At 39.2% G+C, this 20,983-nt stretch overlaps 2 protein-coding genes across 2 annotated transcripts; both read left to right on the top strand.

The window, feature by feature from the left end:
- Positions 1–297: 297 nt before the first annotated feature.
- Positions 298–10,149, top strand: LOC103704156 (uncharacterized). The gene is made up of 8 exons (XM_008787340.6): positions 298–516; positions 712–902; positions 1,734–1,830; positions 3,949–3,981; positions 7,614–7,674; positions 8,216–8,295; positions 8,577–8,638; positions 9,483–10,149. Exons 1-8 carry the CDS (start codon positions 319–321, stop codon positions 9,571–9,573), a joined length of 813 nt encoding a protein of 270 aa, XP_008785562.2. The 5' UTR covers positions 298–318; the 3' UTR covers positions 9,574–10,149.
- Positions 10,150–12,769: 2,620 nt separating this feature from the next.
- Positions 12,770–15,737, top strand: LOC103698363 (laccase-10-like). The gene is made up of 6 exons (XM_088702243.2): positions 12,770–12,991; positions 13,086–13,237; positions 13,364–13,608; positions 13,769–13,894; positions 14,195–15,163; positions 15,311–15,737. The coding sequence occupies exons 1-6, from the start codon at positions 12,881–12,883 to the stop codon at positions 15,439–15,441; spliced, it is 1,734 nt and encodes a 577-aa protein (XP_088558369.2). The 5' UTR covers positions 12,770–12,880; the 3' UTR covers positions 15,442–15,737.
- The last annotated feature ends 5,246 nt before the right edge of the window (positions 15,738–20,983 follow it).

Here is a 20,983-nt window from a genome sequence, read left to right as displayed (position 1 = left end):
GAACATATGGATGATAGAGAATGAAATGCTTGGAGATATGTGCAAATGAATGAATGATAGAGAATAAAGTACTTTAAGATCGGTAAAAATGGATAAATTACAAGAAATAGGGCGTTTTGAGATCGCATGAAAACTACCGCGTAGCTCCTCAAAACCAAGGTTATTTTGGTCTTTTTACTTATTTCAATGCCCGGGTCCAAAAAGTCGACTCTGCCGCCACGTTGGAACGAAAATAAAATTTTACCGGCAAATTAAAACTTTTAAAACTTTTGAGCTTTTAGGGGCTAATATGTCCAAGTCGGGCGACGGTTCGCCAGGATGTATCTTATGACGGTTCGCCTGGATAAACATTATCTTTACCCCTTTCCTTCTTTCCCTCTCCTTGTCCTTCTCGATTTCGGTTTCCTCGTGTATCGCGGATTCTTCATCTTGGTTCCTCTCAGAAAGCAAGGATGGAAAGTCCACAGGGACAGGAGAGCAGGGCACTCTGCGGCGATGCGCCGAGTTTTAAATTTGGTATCTACCGTTTCCCGGGATTTCCAAATTCTCTAGAAATTTTCGGGTCTTGGCCGTCCATAATTAATGCAATTCTTTCTCGTATAAATACCAAAAATCCCCTCTTCCGTCCTTGAGAGAACTCGATCTAGAGAAAGCGTAGGTGTCGAGATCTTTTCCAAGGTGACATCCGCTTTGTTTTCAATCTGTTCTCAGTTCCTAATGGCGGAATCCGGAAATCCATATTGGTATCAAGGTCAGAGCAGCGGGAGTGCTGTCTCAAGTACTAGCTATGGCGTTCCGGGGGTTTCGATGAACTGCGCTTGGCGTTCGGCATTGATGCGCAACCCAGGGGCGACGCAGTGGTCGAAGGAGGAACAAACAACCCTCGAAAGAGGTCTCGTTGAGTGAGTTCTTGCCCTTTTTCCATCTTTTTGGAGCTATTTCTTGTCGGTTCTTATTTTTGATAAGCAGTTATCATGTTAGGTATTATCTTGGGCTAGAGCCATGATTCGGTACGTCATGGGAGTTAAGTTGCTACTTGCTAGAGATGAAAGTTTAAAGATAATACCCTTTTTTTTTTTTGAAAAAGGAGGAAAAGTGAAAATCTCTATGCTGTCTTTTCTCAAAAAAGGAAAAAAGAAAAACGAAATCTCTTTGCTGTCTTTTATCAACAAGATGTGAAATTTTAAGAGGTTATTCTTGGTTAAGGGCTTAAAAGAAATTAGGATTTAAACTATTACGCCGAGGATGATATCAATGTAACAAAACTCGACGGAATCCCTACAAGTGCGGCTTTCTTATATATAGATATGTGAAGGTCTACTTCAGGCTGATTGGAAGGAGATACAAAAATATAAGGCCGTAGCTCCTGTTGGTCAAATTGCGATCTAATGGTGGATAGTAGTTTAAAGGACAAAGCATATGCTTTTTTGGCACTAATTGTGAAACCCTTGTATTTTTAGGGTGATGCTATGGCCTCTAGGTTGATGTACCCATAAAATACCAGATATGTGGATGTAGAGACTCTGACCCAGTCATGGAAGACATATTGCATTGCACCTGACTTTCATATTTCTTCTTTTGTATGTTTAGCCATGATGTTCCATCTATGTTCATTTCTGTTCCTCTTCTAGATTTACTCCTTTGATTATAAAATTTCCTATTTATATCTAGCAATTTGTCTCTTTTTACAATGCAAAGTATGATACATATCGATTGTTAACATACATTGATAGATATACTGGATATCCGGTCTTTCTTCGCAACTTAAATATCTCTGTAGACTTGCCGACTAAAACTGTCCGAGAGGTGGCACTCCGACTTCAATGGATGGTGAGTTCCAATTTTTTTTTTTTTTAATCTTGGATTGGTACAATAATTATGTAGAGGATGATCTTTTGGAATTGTTTGCATAAATACAACACACCTCAATGGCTTTGCTATTTCTTTGATATTGGACATACTCTATTATTTTATTGTTTTGCATATAGATCTCTGGCTTGTAATGGCAATGATAATAGATAAATCTTGGACATAGTTTCTCAATGTAGGTTTAGGTATGTAATTTTATCCTTTCTCTTATTTCCCCAAGCCCTTGATGGAGGTGACTGGCGAATAGAGCAATAGACAAGGATTATTTCTAAGACCATGATCATTATCTATACTTATATTCATAGCAAACTTCCAAGAGCTGTCCATCAATCATTGGTTCAACTAATCACGTGATGCACGTGAGATAAGAAATTATGACAAATGGGCGTTTTGGTGAGATGGGAAGACTAACCATAGGACACATAAAAGAGGGACTCTTAATGAAATATAAAAGCTCCTATAAAAAAACCAACACAACACCATTGGAAAGTGGGTGGAGTCCATGGGCCTAGAACATGTGCATAGAATGCGAAGGATACTAGTCAATAATAACTTAATTATTTCAACAATTATGCCTCAATCAACCTTGATAATTATGCTTTCCTTTTCAAATTGAACTATCTTACCTTTGCCGTGAGCCTTTTAAACAACGATGGTGTCATGGAATTTTTTTGTTTTAAATCTATGTTGACTTTGAATAGAGGCCGTGGGACAATGGTAAGGTTGCTCTACTATGACCTGGGTGTCATTGGTTCAAAAAATATAGAAAAAATCTCTTTGTACATGGGGGTAAGGTTGCGTACACTTGACACTCCCTAGACCCTACATTAGTGGGAGCTTCATACATCGGGATGCCCTTTTTATATTGACTCCAAACAACTTTTGCATGTAGAGTTTGAACAGCTATAATAAGTTATTTAGTTGTTAATACCTCATAATCTAAATTGTTCTGTGCATTTGGTTAAAAAGTAGGGGTGATTATGTATCAATTAGGTTCGCCATCTCGATATCGAACTCTGTACCAGTGCCATCCTATTACAATGTCGGTACGTCTGGTACGGAGGTTCGTTCGGCATACCAAATATCGGCACACACCTTGTATCGTGTACCGGTATGATTGCTACGGTATGGCAAACCTTGTCTATCATCATATTTATTTTTTTTGAATTGCAAGTTTGAGTGCATGTGTGTATATACACACATATGTATGCATTGATAGTACTTGAATCAGGTGACTAAGTGTTTGCATCTTTATACGAATACATATGTTTGCTTGCATGTGTATACTTTTATATAAATGCATCTGCATTAGATAGGAGTAACAGCCAGGATGAGCTCAGGCTAGAAATATGCCTGCTTTGATTACACCTAAATTTCACCACATGTATAGAAGTTTCCATCAAATCTGTAAGCTCAATGTCCCAAGCCAGCCAGAAATTTATATAAGAGCTGACAAGTAAATCTAATATTAGCTCATTCACTTGAGCTATGTGAGCCAAGCCAGAATTTTTGTGGCCAAGCACAGAGTATTGCTCATACTTTTATCACTTCTAGCAACAAAGCAAGTCTAATTTGGCTTTTCAAGCACGTCACTGAAGTTAGCAATGGCAAAGCAGTTGTTGTACTCTACTTAGCAGGTCAAGGGCTGGAAAATCAAATGACAGGTTAATATTTAAATCTACTATGTACAAACATAAACGGGTAAGATACCACCCTGACCGCCACACACAAGAAACAACGTATAGATGCGTAAAATATGCAGAGGCACATGCTCGAGCTATATTACTGGATATTCAATTGTGTAATGTTTTGTTTATTGCTGCTACATAATTTAAACACCTTAAGAACCGTCATGTTTTGTTTCAGAACTTTGATGGTTGTTTTTTTTCTTGAGGATGCAATGAACATAAAGCTTTGCATTATTATGCCCAGAAGTTTAGGACTTTCACCTTTACCATTATCAAGGAGATCTAAATGATTCCATTTTATTTTTTCTAGTTCTGAATATTGTTATAAATACTGTTCAAAAGTTTAAAAAGTTCCTCCAAGTAATAACACTTATTACATTTCTCTGTATAGGAAAAGAGATCTGGAATGCGCATGAAGGACCAGGTAACATCTTATTGATATGAATATTTAACAAGCAATATTAGCATAATGATACTTACAGTGAAGGAAAGAAATAGTTATTGCAGGTTCTCTGGATGTTTGGATCTTTATTTATAAGTTTTAAGATTCCTGGTTGTGTAAATGATGCATTCTAGTATGGGAGATGTGAATAGAAAAAAGTTTATTTGCAAGACTGGCTGCAGTATCAGTTCCAAAACTTAATTGTTTGGCGGTTGAGACAGCTTGAAGTGAGCATCTTCTGTGTAATTATGAAAGGATAATGTTAACTTTTTATTACATGCATAGTTGCTTCATCTTTCAACATTAAAATGATCTTCTTCGCTTGGATCTCTTTCCAAACATAGCTTGAGTGTGTCATCCTATCCATCATACTTATAATATTATTTATTTTCTGATTCTTAGATATCCTTTTTTTCCCTTTTTCAGTCTTATCTTGACCTTAATAGTCTAAATAGCAATATAAACAAGTGGAAAGCAAGTTGTAACTAGGTACATGCAGGAAATATGAGTATACAGTCTCCTATAGCTTTGCTGTTTTCTCAGAAAGCACATGATATATATATATATATATATATATATATATATATATATATATATATATATATATATATATATATATATTTGAAACAAAGGGCCTTCAAACTGTGTTACAGTAAAGGCATCATTGATGGGTATGTTACAAAATACAGTTGGATGGGACTTGGTTTGTTTGTTATGGAGCACTTTTGCAACTTGGGAATAGTCCAGAGTTCTCAATTATGATTTGAATTTAAGAGAATTATTATGTGGTGTAAGGCCTTGATCAGCCGCACATGTTGCAAGAAATAATACTGGTATCTTTACTAGCTGGCTTAGGTTTTTCCTTCCAAATAGTTTGACTAATTGTTGGATAGAGACCTAGAATCTCTTTTTAACATAGGCAAGAAGGAACCATTGTAACTTCCTACAGTCACCTACAGTTAGAAAGTTGGACATGTTTAAAACTTGCTGAAAAAATATACATTTTGCTGAATATTCAGAGAAATGCACATGTTGGAGAAAGGTAAGTTCTTAACTAGAAGTAGGATATGTGACTCTTTTTTTTCCGCTTTGTCAATGAAGCAAAATTAAAAATTTCATTAGGCGAAGAAGTTTATATATTTATGTGATAACATGTGCAATTAATATTTTCTTCTAAAAACTTGGTGAACTAATGCTATAGTTATTTGATGTTTTTATGCAACTTAAAAACTATTTCCCTAAATGTGGTCATTATTATCTATTGAAATTGTAGATTGATATTTAGGTCCATGTGTAGTAGATGTCAGGGTAAGCCTTCCCCGTGGGCAATGAATCAAGATTGCACTGTAAATTTGTCATGAAAGAAAATTCAAAGGAAATAGTGACATATCCTTTTTTGAATATTTCTAAAGTTCAACAGACCATTATTGGACTGTATTTTCTTATTTACTTCAGGTCTTATTTCCTTATCTCCTTTCATTTTCATCTTGTTCCAACTTTTCTCAAACTTGTTCTTTTTCTCATAAAAAAGGTTCGGTAAGCTAAGAATGATTCATTTGCACCGACCTGTTCTAGTTCGAGATACCTTAATTCACAATTTAAGTTTCTCTTGATTCATTGACTTTGACTACTGCTAGTATTCAGGTAAAATGATGTATTTTAGTAACCAACAATAAATAGATTGGAGAACACAACAACAAAGTGGTAACATGATTTTGAGTTGAGAATAAATTACCAAGTAGAAATAATAAACAATATAAAGTAAGTAAAAAAATTAAATAAAAATATAAAATAGAGTGTAATAATAAAAAAATTGAGCATAAAATAAACATGCAATTGAAAAAATAGAATAAAAATACTTTATATAAAAATATAGAATAAGATATCTGATATGAGATATATGATAGAAATAAAAGCTTTAAATAACAACTGATATATGAAAAAGAAAATGAAATGTACGTGGAAAAAATTCAAAATTAGAAAGAAATGCATTCTTCTATGCTACAACATGTGATATTTGGGGATCACAATATTCCATATTGTCTTCTTTATCCCTTAGTGATGGAAAAGAAAAGAGCACGCTTCAGACATTAAAATATCTGTTTGCTAAATAATTCAAATCATCTTAGTAAAAAAGAAAGAAAAACTATAAATTGTCAAAGAAATCAGAAAATTAGGAACAGAATATATAAAATTTAAACGAAAATAAAGAGAAAGTTGATTATATAAAACTAATAAGATAGTAGAAGAGAATATAAGAAATGAAAGAATAAATTACATAGAGTATTGATCACAATATAACACGAATGAAATGTTAGATTTTTATAATTAAAAGGCTATAAAATATTTTAAATATAATGATATGATAAATAAATGATAAATTTGAAATATAAAAATAAGAAACTATGAAAACTAAGAAAATATGAGACTCCTTAGTTGTGACAAAAAACTAAGAAAATATGAGACTCCTTAGTTGTGACAAAAGCCTTATTGGTACATCTTGCTCTCACTCTCTATTTCATGATGATGCTTTAATCAGCACACTCATAACTGCATGATAATTAGTACACCTACTAGGAAAGTTTGGGCAAGATAATAATTATTAGAAAAGAGGGTGGAGGGAGAGATAATAATAGTAGCAAGGGTAGTGGTGTACACATGCCTAGAATGGGGTTTGAAATTTATAGAGAATTTAAAGAGAGAGAAGGGAGACCGATGCCATGAGGTCTAGGAAGAGGGTTGTTATGCTTACAAGCAATCTTTTATACATCTAGCATTACATGCTAACATGGTTCGAGGTGATTGGTAGGAAGCATGAAGATGATAACATGAAAGAAGGGATTTGTTCTCAAACATGGGCGGGTTGATCTATCAAGTGTGGCTGCATCTGCACATAAATGGTGCACATATTTGCCCCTTTTGTTTTGTGGGCATGGACTTTTCTGTCTAGGAAAGGTTCTAATATTTTTTTCCTTGAGTAAATTTTGGAATTATGTTAAACATCATTGTTTACGATATTTTATTATAGAATTTATGTAATTCAAAATAAATTTAGATTAGATATGATCATATCTGATTGGGTTAAAATGGCTGGAGGAGAGAGAAAATTGAGGAGGATAGATAAGAGGAGAAAAATTTTGTAGTTCAAAAAGTGGTGGATTAAATAGGAATATATTTGAGACGATTAAGGTGGTTGGAAGAGAGAGATGATTAGGAAGAGAGAGGATTGGAGTGGAGTTACGTAAAAATTTCTTTAAATTTAAATGAAAATCTCTTGTAATTAGAAAACTATATAAATTTCAAATTTGCCCATGGACAGAATCTTTATAATATAATGTGTACAATATAATTTGACTACATTCCCGATATGGGCGAATTTGACAGATCCAAATCTTCCCCAATGTTTTTTTTAATATAGTTATCTTGTGATATACACTGAAATGATACACACTTATATGCATTAGCCTGGGGAGAGATATGTCTAGTATTACTTAATATTATTGTCATTTCTTGGCCTTCCAACTAGTAAACAATTTCTTAATTGCTTTTGGTTGGATAATATACAAACCTATTGCCTTGCTGAAGCTTGAGAAAATTTCTGCTCTCTTCTTCAGGGAAGTATACAAATTCCTTCAACAGAAAAGATGGATATTATGGAAGAACTTTCCTTGGATGGTAATGGTGATATTTCAAGTAACTATATGCTATTTTGTTGGTCATCTTTCCCATTGATAAAGCATCTAAGTAGGATACTCACTACATCATTGTCACTCACTCTTGAACTGCCAAAGCCTTGTTTCTAGCATCAATGCATTATCAAACCTAACCAAGTTGTTAGAGACACTGGTATACTTCTGCATGTTTATGTTTCTTGTATAGGTTTCATGGTAGTCAGACGATCAAATGACTTTCAGGATAAATTCTTTTCTAATAGGAACATTTGACATTTCTTCAATACTTAGTATTCCAATCATCGCGCCAAAGAAAAATCTTTCACCATCTCCCTAATCCTTAGGATGCTAAAAATAAGGCACAAGATAAAGCATAAGGTAGGCCAAGGTTGATTTTTCCAGAAGTCATTATTATACTCTGGGCAGATAAGACATAATTGACTATGGTACATGTGACATTCAAATTATGGGTTGCATCTGCTTATTCTTTCTCCTATTACTGCAGTCGATTTTGCTGATTCACTGCTCCGTATGTTTTCTTACAGAAACTGTACTTCCAGGGAAAGAACTTGTAGAAAACGAACAGATCTTTGCTCAAGTTTCTTCAAATCTTGCATCTTTCCAGGTAAATAAATTGTTGGAAGTCGAACCATTTGTATTTAGGTGTGGACCATCCTCTTTGCTTACTTCAGCAATATGGAAGACCTGAATTAAATTCAAGTTCATGAGGTTTTGCTAAACATTTTTTCAGGAGCCTTAAAACATGTCCCCCTTCACTAAAAGCTTATTTATGTTTATCATACTTTTGCAAAGCATAACAATTTGGCTTGCCAAGTATGTTGACTTACATATGCTCTTATCTTATATATATATTTTTATAAAGCAAGAGTTACTCTCAATATGCAGATTCATGAAAACGTTAATCTCTTGGCCATTGCTTGGGACAACGTCAACAAAATTCGGGACTGGTATGTATCGTTCCAAAACCTTTTTGTTCTCTAGTTATTAAACAAAAGCTATGCACTTGCTTGCTTTCATATATGTATATATATGCATCTGGTATGATCGTCTTTCTTGCATTATGAATGGAAGCTCTGCTCAATGAGATACCAGGTAGTAAAGGTTGGTTGAGTTCATGTTTAAGTGCCAGTTTTGGAGCTATAGTGAACCAGTTATGTGTAAGTGGTGGTAAACGTATTGAGTTGATTTGGATAAGCTATGAAGCAGGGTATCCTATTAAAAGTTGTCCAATCTCGGAAACTCTAGCAGATACATCTTGGAGTGGCCTTCTATGAGAAACATGAGAATTTTTGCATCCGCAAACAGTCCTTTTTAGTTTCGAATGTGCATAAAGTATGTACATTTCTTGCTGTTAGATGTTATGGCCAATAATCTGTCAAATATGCCACCACCATCCTCTGGAAATAATATAATTGGTCTCAAACATGCAACCATCAATGTCTCTTTTATTTTTATGTGTTTTCTCCCCTATTTCAGTTACCATAGTTCTCTAAAATTTTGTGTTTCCAATAAATTATAATTTGCTTCATCCATAATTACGATAACACCAGAACTAGTACACTTTGATTTGTTTTAAGATTAAATAATATTTCTCAGCATCTTCATTTTGTTTTGTGGTTTACTTCAAATTAGTGGAGCAATATCATGGAGAAGTTATTCAAAGAGTGATTATTGTCGTCCAATTTTCATACACTATAAGCAGGAGTTCATCATAAAAGCTTGACTCATATTGGTGAGATTAGGTGGTGGGTACTGGAACTTTTTCTTGACATTATTCACTTCATTATGCAGGTCAACCAAAATGGACAAAGTAATGGGGCGGATGCCGCCCATGCCAGCGATGATAGATGAGAACTTGCTCAAGTTTATTCTTAGAAAGTGACCTCTTATGGTTGGCGTGCTCGGCATCAGATGCAAGAACTTCTTGTTTTTTAAAAGTTCCATATTATGGAGCAGTTAGTCATGTTAATTGAGCTCGACTTAAAGTGATTTACTTGTTTCCTTCGTCACTTTCAGCTACCATCCATGTCTTGATTGATTGGACGGACATTCAAAATTTATTTTCTGGATATGATTAATGATCAACAGCAAGGATCTCGATATCGAATTTTGCGAACTGAGCCACACTGAATCACCTATAAGTCCAGGAATCTGATCACTTCATACAAAGAGTTGGAGGAGTTAGATGAACATTTGGAAAGCAAATCAGCAATCTCTCTTTTTTGGTGGTGGGCACAAATTTGTCTGTTGACAACGTTTGGATAAAGCTAGACAACTCTTCTATGAAAGTGCTTGCATTATGAAATCTAGTTCAACTATTGTTATCATTAATTGTACATTATATCCTCCTCCTTGTGAGGGAAAAGAAAAATATGTTGCACGGCCGGACGTGGAGAAGTTTTATGCTCTGTTCAAAAGTTTTATCGATTGAGTGGTCCATGGACCATCGATTGTTTAACCCTACTGTCCTCCCACCAATGCGCAAGACTCACAACCTTCTCTAACTAACCTGCAAGCAGGGAAGCACCATGGAACAAACAAACGTGACTCCTGAAATAAGTTTTTAGAGTCGATGTGGTCTTTGATGAAGACAGTCTCCAACCAGGGAGTGATGGGCATTACAATCCTGATGTATACTTGGAGAGCACATGATTTTTAACGCATTCTATTAGATGGTAATACGGAACACGCGCAGATGCACATGATGCTTCGAGTTGGATAAACTTCTATCTTAGTAGATGCGCTCCCTTTTTTCTTTCTGTGTCGCTCCCCAATCACTTTAGACCATTGAGAAAGGGAATGAAAATACTCAAGGAAATACATATATAATAAAATAGGGAGGCATAGCTATCCGGTATTCCACGAGTTTGGGGCTTAAGAATAAGAAGAGAAATCTTACAAAGATATTATTGAATAAAATTTGATCTATTTATGAGAATTCTAAGAATGAAATATTATCATAGATTTAGATTCTTAATCCTTGTCTTACGCAAATCTAAAAGCTCATCTGGGTTACGTACATCGGCTGGTGTATAGCCTAAAAAATAAGGGCATATTTGGCTTAGGAGAGTTGGATTCTAAAATAAGAATATAAATGAGTGACTCCAATTTCAGCATTTTGGTAGGAAAGAGTTCCACTCTCGTTTCAATTCCATGGGGGAATAGGAATGCCCCAATTTTGTAAAACCCAAGCTCTGACTCTTTTTCAGTATTTAAATTTCATTCCAATTTCTATTCCAAGGACACGAGCCAAAGGCGATAACGCTCCAGTTGGACGCCCCGTGGTTGTTAAAAAATGGTAGTTCTACCCAAATGCAGCATTCGGTTCACCCACTCCCACTAGGAACGGAGGGCGAGAGCCCAGTCATTTTCTAATCTTTGGATTCGGGTAGGATTTCGTTATCCTGGCAACTACCATCATGCCCAACGGTATATTTGTCCCTAAACCAATATGGTGGAGGGCTTCCATCAGCAGAATGGTTGTGATTCATGAAACTCCCTTCCAAGAGACACAACGAAGAGGTAGAAATGGTTCTAGAGGAAATATATGGCGATGAGGCTGGGCTTGGAGCATGGCTTTTTCTTTTACCCCTGGTTACCTAATTAGCCAAAAGTTGCTTCCTTAGTTACTAAGACAAATGAGATGACTTGGTTGGGGTCCCCAAGGAGACGATGAACAAAAGCTGACGAGAGGGATCCCTTCAAATTGTGGGAACTGCAGTTGTCTCTGCCAGTTGGATCACTAGTCCGGCAACAACTGTGCATTTCAAAGCTTCAACTCCAAATGAAAAGGTTTGCTTCGGAAATTACAAAAAAAACCCAGAGAGAGAGATAGAGAGAGAGGGGTTTTTGTGGGGTGGGGGTGGGGGGTACCTGCAGTCTGAGCTTATTCGCATGGAAGATTTTAAGATACAGATGCAATGCTTGATGAATCAGAAGTCATGGGAACAAGGAATTAAATTAACATCGAAGGACATGCATCGCACGTTCTATACACCACAAGAATAAGTACTTCATATTTATTCATGTCGTAGCATGATTTTGCTAAGCCAGCAAGCTACTATTTGTACTTATTTTCTAATCTATCTCGAATTAGTTTACGGCAACATATATTATCACATTATAATTCCCAAATCCTATTCATAAACAGATAGCCCGTTAACTAAAATGCCTACCAGGATACGTTTTTGGAACTTTCTTGTTGAAACTTGCAGAGAATTGAACTAATGATTCGATCGGTGTTCATATTTGTTTCATGGTCATGCATAAAACCTAGATTAAAGGTGAATCCTAGAAAGCTGGTTTAGATGCACTTTTTGCAGTGAAAATTATTTGTAGATACGCCTAGCCAGGAGAGTTTATGAGAACTGGTTATTTTGAGAAAAAACCTTTTTTTCTTCTTCTTCTTTGGGAATTAAAAAGTTCTCGTAAGAAATCAGGCTCATAGAAACGAGTTAGGTGCAATGAAGCTTCTAGGATCGCATTGCTGCTCCTGTTGAATTTTTAACATGTGTACATCCATTGCCTGACATGTACATGTCATGGGTCCCTTTGATCTCAAGTGAATTGTTGAAACAAAGTGCTATCAATTCCAAAGGTCAATCTGTGACTGTGAGCCACATCCATTGAGATGCCATGAAAGAAGCGGGATGGCGGCAGGGCACCTAACCAGCTTCTAGGGTCCGTAACACAGTAAGTCCATTTTTGTGAACAAAAGCATAAGTTCCATCTTGATCCCTGCGACGTTGAAACTTAGTGTAGGTGGCCGGGCCATTAAAGTGGCCCTGAGCTACCAATGGAAGGGAAATCGGCCGTTAGATGATGGATTCAACAAGATTAATGATATAATTTAGTATAAGAAGGGTGGTTTTGGCAATGCAACCGAGGAAACAGATCGCTTAAAAAGACAGTCATACTTTAACAGCACTCTAAAATTCAGCTCGACCCAACTCTCAGGCGAACCCGACAAGACTCCACTGTCGAGTTAAAAAAAAGGATGCCAAAGTGAATGCGCCTGTATTATATTTAATCATGTCATTACCTAATCAACCAAACACACCACTATATATATGACCTCCCATCCTTCCATGACCTCTGCGCCAAAATTTGAGGAGGATTCCAACTAGCATCTCCCATTAATCTTTCTAGCTTCTCATTGTCACTAGGTAGGGGAGGGGTGATTAGGTGAGATGGAGGCTGCTTCGACCATCTCCATGGCCACCTTACTTCTAGTCTTGGGCACCCTCTTAGCACTCCCGGAGCTTTCGCTCGCGAGCATAACAAGGCACTACAAATTCGACGTAGGCTACTTAACTTGTTCCAGATGAAGAGTTGCATTATATAATTGCGATGCGGCTGGCTAATGGTTTGCATGTTTTTGAATTGCTTCTCTAGATACAAAGGAAAAATGTTACGCGACTGTGCCACACCAGGAGCATCGTGACGGTGAATGGAGAGTTCCCCGGGCCTAAAATTGTCGCAAGAGAGGGCGATCGTGTGATCGTTAGGGTCGTCAACCATGTCAAGAACAATGTCACCATTCACTGGTAATGTATTCACTCAAGAGGTTTATCATTACTAGTATAACTTGTAATATAGGAAGATGACAGAATTACGTTGTTGCCGTGAGTTAACTAGCTATGACTTGGGCTATTGCTTCGTTTGTTTGACAGGCATGGAGTTCGGCAGATACAAACTGGATGGGCAGATGGGCCGGCATATGTTACCCAGTGCCCGATACAGACAGGCCAAAGCTATGTCTACAACTTCACGATCGTGGGCCAAAGAGGGACACTCTTTTGGCATGCTCACATTTCTTGGATGAGGGTCACCCTCTACGGGCCCATCATCATCCTTCCTAAACGTGGGGTTCCCTACCCTTTCGCCAAACCATACAAGGAAATCCCTATTATGTTTGGTAATGACCAAGCTAATTCTTGTCAAATCATGCACTGATGAAATTGATCCACGAGATCATTAACATACTTAACCATTTTTTTTTTCTTTGCAAGATTAATCTGCTGCTCGAAGTAATAATGTTACTGACAAAAAAACTTGGCCTTTTGGATTAATCACAGGAGAGTGGTTTAATACTGATCCTGAGGCAGTAGTAGCTCAGGCTCTACAGACAGGTGCAGGCCCCAATGTCTCCGATGCTTACACCATTAACGGGCTCCCCGGTCCCTTGTACAATTGTTCAAAAGGTAAAACACTCGCAGCAGCAAGACTTATACTAATTCTAATCCAGACCTAAAGTGATTTAATTAGCTAGCATGCATGAATGGGTGCAAGGGCTTAACCAACCTGAAGTCCTAAACCGCTATATATTAAGCACTCATCAACAAACTAATTAAATATCAACCAGGATATATGGACCCTTACGACTCTGAAAGGTAATCCAAGCATTGGATTATCAAGAATCCTATTCATCTTTCTAAATATCTCGTCACCGAGGATTCTGTAACCTTTTTTGTTTGTTTGTTTGTTTTCATGCATATAAGCAGATACGTTTAAGCTGAAGGTGAAGCCCGGGAAGACGTACCTCCTCCGCATGGTCAACGCTGCACTCAACGACGAGCTCTTCTTCAGCATCGCCAACCACACGCTCACCGTCGTCGATGTCGACGCCATCTACACGAAGCCCTTCAAGACCGACATCATCCTCATCACGCCAGGCCAAACCACGAACGTTCTCCTCCAAACCAAGCCCAGCCTCCCCTGCGCCAGCTTCCTCATGGCCGCCAGGCCCTACGCCACCGGTCTCGGAGCCTTCGACAACACCACCACCGCCGGCCTCCTCGAATACCTACCACCCGGCGTTTCCTCCCCCTCAACTCCATCCAAGAACCTCACACTCTCGAGACCGACTCTACCATCACTCAACGACACCGCCTTCGCCGCAAACTTCACCGGCAAGCTACGTAGCTTGGCAAACGCTCAGTTCCCGGCGAACGTGCCGCAGACCGTGGACAGACGGTTCTACTTCACGGTAGGCCTCGGAACAAGCCCGTGCCCGACGAACCAGACCTGCCAAGGTCCCAATGGCACGAAATTTGCTGCCAGCGTGAACAACATCTCCTTCGCGTTGCCGAGCACCGCCCTCCTGCAGGCCCACTTCTTCGGGCAGTCGAAGGGGGTGTACAGGACCGACTTCCCGAGCAATCCTCCCTTCCCCTTCAACTACACGGGGACTCCCCCAAACAACTCCTTCGTCACCAACGGGACCAAGCTGGTGGTGCTCCCCTTCAACGCGAGCGTGGAGCTTGTCATGCAGGACACCAGCATCCAGGGGATCGAGAGCCACCCATTGCACCTGCATGGCTTCAACTTCTTCGTGGTGGGCCAAGGATTCGGGAACTACGACCCGGCAAAGGACCCGGCCAAGTTCAATCTTGCAGACCCAATCGAGAGGAACACGGTCGGAGTGCCGGCTGGCGGCTGGGTCGCCATCCGATTCCGGGCCGACAACCCCGGTGAGTCAATGAATTACCTGATCGATTATTAGTATATCTATTAATTAATGATGACGAGGCCTCTGGGATTTAATTGTTTTGGGCTGTGGATGGGCCATGCCATGAGCTATGAGTCCAAGATGACCGAGAATGACTTCGTTGTGACAGGTGTATGGTTCATGCACTGCCACCTGGACGTGCACACGGTCTGGGGCTTGAGGATGGCGTGGGTGGTGAACGATGGACCGCTCCCCAGTCAGAAGCTGCTGCCTCCACCGTCCGATCTTCCCAAGTGCTAGACCTACCTTCGACCACCTCTTCAGGATCCCTTACTCTTCTTAATTTGGTGCATTTTTTTGCTGTAACTAATCCGCTCTTCTTTGTTACCAACCGATCATAAAAGGGTTTCATTTGAGCGTGGCTTCTGGAATTAACTCATGCAGGACAAAGTGACGCGCTTGTTTTGTAAGGGAAATACGCATGCCATCAATTGGATGGCATGCATTCGTTTCTTTCTCTATTTCTTTCTTTCTTATCCTTTTGTAATTCTTAGCTTCTCAAACAATAAAAGATGTCTTCAATTGTTTCTCCTGTATTCTTTTAATGAGCAAACATTTACAGCTTAAGCAGTTCAAGATTTAGACGAGCTAGCTCGATAACTCGTTGGGTGAGCCCTGGGCACGCATTAGCATCGCCAGGTGGTTGTGGACAAGATGGCGCAACTCCAGCAGGAGAGAACCGAGACCAACCACCTACCTCTGTGTCACAACTAGCAGTAGACCCTATCTACTACTACGAGGTGAGACGTTAGGTGCAGCAACCGAATCGTATCTATATGGCGACCTTTCGTGTGCATCCTTTGCATCTTTTTGTTTTTCCACATTGGCATGTCCGAGTGTGCCTTGACTCTCTCGCTCGCTCTCTCTCATGTATACTCACCTGCAACCGGATACGGTTTTTTTGAATAAGGTTTCATAGATTCGGTTGAGAGGCCTTTTGCTGCTCAACGATTACCCAAAGAATGCAATAGCATAGCCGGCGTAAAGGCACCCGTATAACTAGAGCTCCATAAGAGGAATCCACTCAAGAGAACGGTGAGATTCGTGTGGAGGTTATATAGATTGCCCACCAAGATGACTAGTGAAAGGCACGCAAAGAAACATGGCACGAAATTTGGTCATAGGTGCAAGAGAAATTCCAGAGGAAAGTCAATGTAGACGTCAAAAGCGGTTTGGCCTTACATTGGCATATATATATATATATACACGCATACATCTAAGTGTGTGTGGATGTATGTATATCTCAAGGCCTCCAATGAGAATTCCTAGACAACTTGGTCTGTCTATGCATGCAGCTAGTAGTGAATAATTATTCTTGCTAACTATAGGAACCAACCGGCTTTTCGAGCTATTGGATGTGTTTTACAGCATAAGATTACTATATTAGAGGGCCAAGGTTTCTCCCAACTTTTGATAAGAGACACGACGATCGTTTGCTTCTCTTAATTAGCGAAAAAATTGTTTTGACAAAGTCTACTAGAACTTTAAGATTTACCTTCGCAAAAATAAGCATCATGTGCATGGTAGTCCCCTTGTTAATTGGAATGTGCCTTTTTATTCTAGATGCCTATAATATTTCGCACAGCAAAGTTTGTTAGCAAGGCATTTCTCTTATTCTATTCGAAAGCATGTCTTGTACCTTTGTGCATTAAAGTTAAAATTGTTCATGTATGTAAGCGTATGGACCAATCAAAATATGTTGTAGAGGTTTTGATCCGATTGATATTTTGCTTCCAACATTTATCAGCATTCTTATGATTTTTCCTTTAATTTCAGTTAATGAATTAACATCAACTGGCTCAGCTATCCTATCTGTACATGAGCTTGTAAACACAAGGCCTTTCCAATCTAATTCCAGTTGAGTTAGAAGATGGCTTCTCATTTTGAACACCAACTTTGCATGGTATTGTGAGAGTTGAGATTGTGAGACATAGTTGGATATTGGAGACCAATCTACCCATATCAAATTAAGTATTAATTATAATCCATAGTTTTTACACTACTACATATAATCCAAATGCTATATATAATGCCAGGCCAACACCAAGAAGTTAATGTGAAGCTGCACACAGCACAGCACATTCCCCAATATAAATATACTCCCTTGTATTCACACTTTCATAACAACCAAAGAAAAGGAAGCACATAAACCAAAAGGTAATAACAAATTTAATCAAATCCACTCCTGCCAACAATGATAGATGGAATGAGAATTTCTCATTCCATCAGATACGTAGATTCTCATTCCATCAGATACTTCTACGTACCGCTGGACTACACCACATGCAACGCAAGCGAATCAAGATAAGGAGGGGTTTCTCATGAACCCTTTTTTCTCTTTTTTAACTCTGGGGTGGGCCAGGACGTATGGTTGAACAGAATCGTAGGGGGATATCATATTCCAGAAAGGAAGGGGAGCTGCTGGCCACCACCAAAAGCACGTAGCCCCCACCCGAAAAAAAGGGGGGATATCTGAGGGATACGGTTCGGGAACAGCGTGCAAGGGCGAAAGGGAGGGAGAGAGAGACAGAGAGAGGGGGTGGCGCTTTTGTCCGGCTGTCCCTAGCTCGCTATGTATGCGTTGGTCCGTGACAGGGGCCGGACCCGTGGCTGAGCTGCGTGACGAGGGCAGCAATCGCCCTCGGGCTCTGCTTTGTTTGTAGCTCGGCTTCTCAGTCTCAGGGCTCGTCCGCGGGACCGGACGGAGACTGGAGACGGGTGATGATCGATGGCCAGCGGGACGATGCGGCCCTAAAAGCCTTGCAAAAGTTCTGACGTGACAAACCGACAGGGACAGCGATAGATGGATGGATGGATGGATGGACGGGTACGTAGAGATGGATACTTTGATTGCCAAATGCCAGTCCAACACCCAGCCAGCCAATCCAACCCCATCCCCACATGGATTGCTTCTCCCAGTTTCTCTCTAGCTCTGTCTGGCTCTAACTCGCTAGGCTCTATAGACCGGATGCTTCTCATGACTGGACTCCCCAAATGATCTCAGCCTTGCACAGCTGATTGTTCGATCCCCTAGGTATATCCAATACACCCTCAAGTCACAAAAAAAAAAAAAAACCAACCACTCTTATAAATAAACAACAATGTTTTGCAATATCTTAATGTGCATTGGCATCGACTGGTATGTGCATATCTCGTAATATAAACGCGTCGGTCAGTTTGTGCAAAAACAACAGAGGTGATGGAGATAGTAAGTGAAGACTTGATAATTGTATGGTCCTTACTTCAAAGCTACTACTTATGATTGCAATAAAAGAATGTCATAACAGCGAAAATATAATACCAACAGAGCAATAAGATGATGCTAGCTAGTTAGCCCATTTGATGTTGTTGCCGGGCTGACCCGGTCAACAGCACAGTCCCACACCGAACCGAGCAGAGAAAGCGAGCTGTGTCCCCCAGAAGGTATTGTCTGCTTTGGGGATTTTAAACCCTTACAGGGAGCCACCCTTCACGATTTTGCCCCACAAAAGATGCCTCCTAGAGAAGGGTTATCTTGCCCTCCATTTAAGGCACAGACCTTTCCACTACTTGGTCGATATGGGACTAAATTCGGGCACCCCTATCCACAACATAGCCTCCCTAGCGGGAAGGTCTTGGGCCGAGTTTTCCCGACGCAGCCCCCCAGTCCTCGGGAGGGGATGGGGAAGGGGCCCCTTCCTGGCGCTCCATCTGTTGTCGGGCTGACCCGGTCAACAGCACAGTCCCACACCGAACCGAGCAGAGAAAACGAGCTGTGTCCCCCATAAGGTATTGTCCGCTTTAGGGATCGTAGATCTTTATAGGAAGCCACTCCTTACGGTTTTGCCCTACAAAAGGTGCCTCTTAGGAAAAGGGTTATCTTGCCCTCCATTTAAGACACAGACCTTTCCACTACTTGATCGATATGGGACTAAATTCGGGCACCTCTATCCACAACAGATGTAAATCCTGGTATGAGCATGAGCACACATGAACAAGAAAGGAAGCACAAATCTAGGTCTCCCTAGAAATATCGAAGACGGCCTAGCTATTTGTTAAAAAGAGTAAAGATGGCAGTACGTACCAGCAGCGATGCTGGATAAAGGTGTTACAGGAGTTCATAAAAAAAAGAAGAAGATGCAATATGAACCATGTCATGTGTTTAACGGTAATAGTATATGACGCACAAAAGCTCCATTAAAATACGTAAGAGTCAAGCTGATACAAATTATCAGTCATATCTTTTGGCTGATACAATACTATTAAATCAATTTTAGTCTTAAGATTTCAATTAAAATAGTCTGAAAGAATCTCAGAATTATCTGCAGCATGACATCTACGCATCTAAAAGCCGTTGCCGGTCAATGCTAAGTTCTTAGGCACTATCTTCCCATCAAAAAATGACGTTTTACTTTGCATGACCAAAAATAACCAGTGAAATTGTAGCTTTGTTGAAGCAATAGCTGAGCCCTAATGCATGCTTAGTGCTAACGTCAACACTTTCCACCAAAACTTTCATAGGGAAAGACCATGCATTCTTCAAATTTTCCGGTAATTATATATGACCAATGGGTTGGGGGTGTATCTCCCACGCGAAAGAAGGATTCACCTTCGCATGGATCAACGTTGAATCACGCAATAGCCGCTTTAAGATCTGTGCAGATGGATGGTCGAAGGTGTTTAAGATGCTATCTTTGCAATAAGTCTTATCCTAGCAGTATTCAAAACTTGTAATTTTTGCATAGACGTTGTTAGCGTAATTTTAGAGATCACATAACAACTTATATCGGAACATATTATTTTTCTTTGTTAGCGAAATTCTGTATCAATCGGTTTTTTTTTTTGTTAGAATTATCTTGTTAGAGTGATTTTAGAGATCATATAATAACTGTATCAGAGAGTATAATTTTTTTTATTAGCATGATCTTATATCTGTCTATATTATTTTTCTTGTATAGAGTCAATATACAAGTATTTATAAACCTCGAGATGTACTAAATATGATGAAATAGAAAAATAAAATCATTTTTTCTCTCTTCTTTTCTTTTATTTTTCTCTTCTTCTGCAAATATTTTAACATGGTATCAGAGCCATCAATCACCTAATTTGTCGCCAGCATCTTTTTCATATTTGTTGTGGTCGCGTTGCCATATTTAGAAGCTTTGAAGACTCCCATTGCCAATCTATTGATCCATGTCCTCGCATAAATCAACACCCGAAGATCCTTTATTTTTTGGTAGATCCATAGATCCTTTGTTTTTCCGCACATCCTCTATTTTTGATAGATTAATACTCGAAAATTCTTTATTTTCAAATGGATCCGCAATTCTTCTCCACCACTTTTTTTCTTAGCTTCATATTTTCGATTGTCTCTCCTCACCATGGCTCAGCCTTTTTTCTCTCTCTGATTTTATTTGTTGCCTCTAGCTCCTTCACCATCTAGTTTGAAGTCTCTTGCTTCTCTTCCATGGTGCCTTCGTCTATGAGAACTATCAACTTTTAGTTGTCTTCTCTCTGAGCTCTGTTCTCGCTGCAACTATTATCTTTTATGTATCTTCTTACTGCCACATCATCGGACCAATCATTCAACTAATGCTTCTTTTCCATTGTGCCTCCGTCTATGAGAATTGTCGATCTTTAGTTGCCTTCTCGTTGTGCTTTGTCCTTATTGTAACTATCATCTTCTATTTGTCTTCTCACTGCAACACCATCAGACAAGTCAATCAGCCATATCGACAGACATGTCCGTCTGTCACGTCAGTCAAATATATCAATCTGCTATATCGGCTTTTAAGTTGTTATG

This window comes from Phoenix dactylifera, chromosome 8 (assembly GCF_051530095.1).
Source record: "Phoenix dactylifera cultivar Ajwa chromosome 8, Ajwa_hap1_PhDact_Kaust_v1.1, whole genome shotgun sequence".
NCBI lineage: Eukaryota > Viridiplantae > Streptophyta > Magnoliopsida > Arecales > Arecaceae > Phoenix > Phoenix dactylifera.
This window is presented reverse-complemented; position numbering and strand designations above follow the sequence as displayed.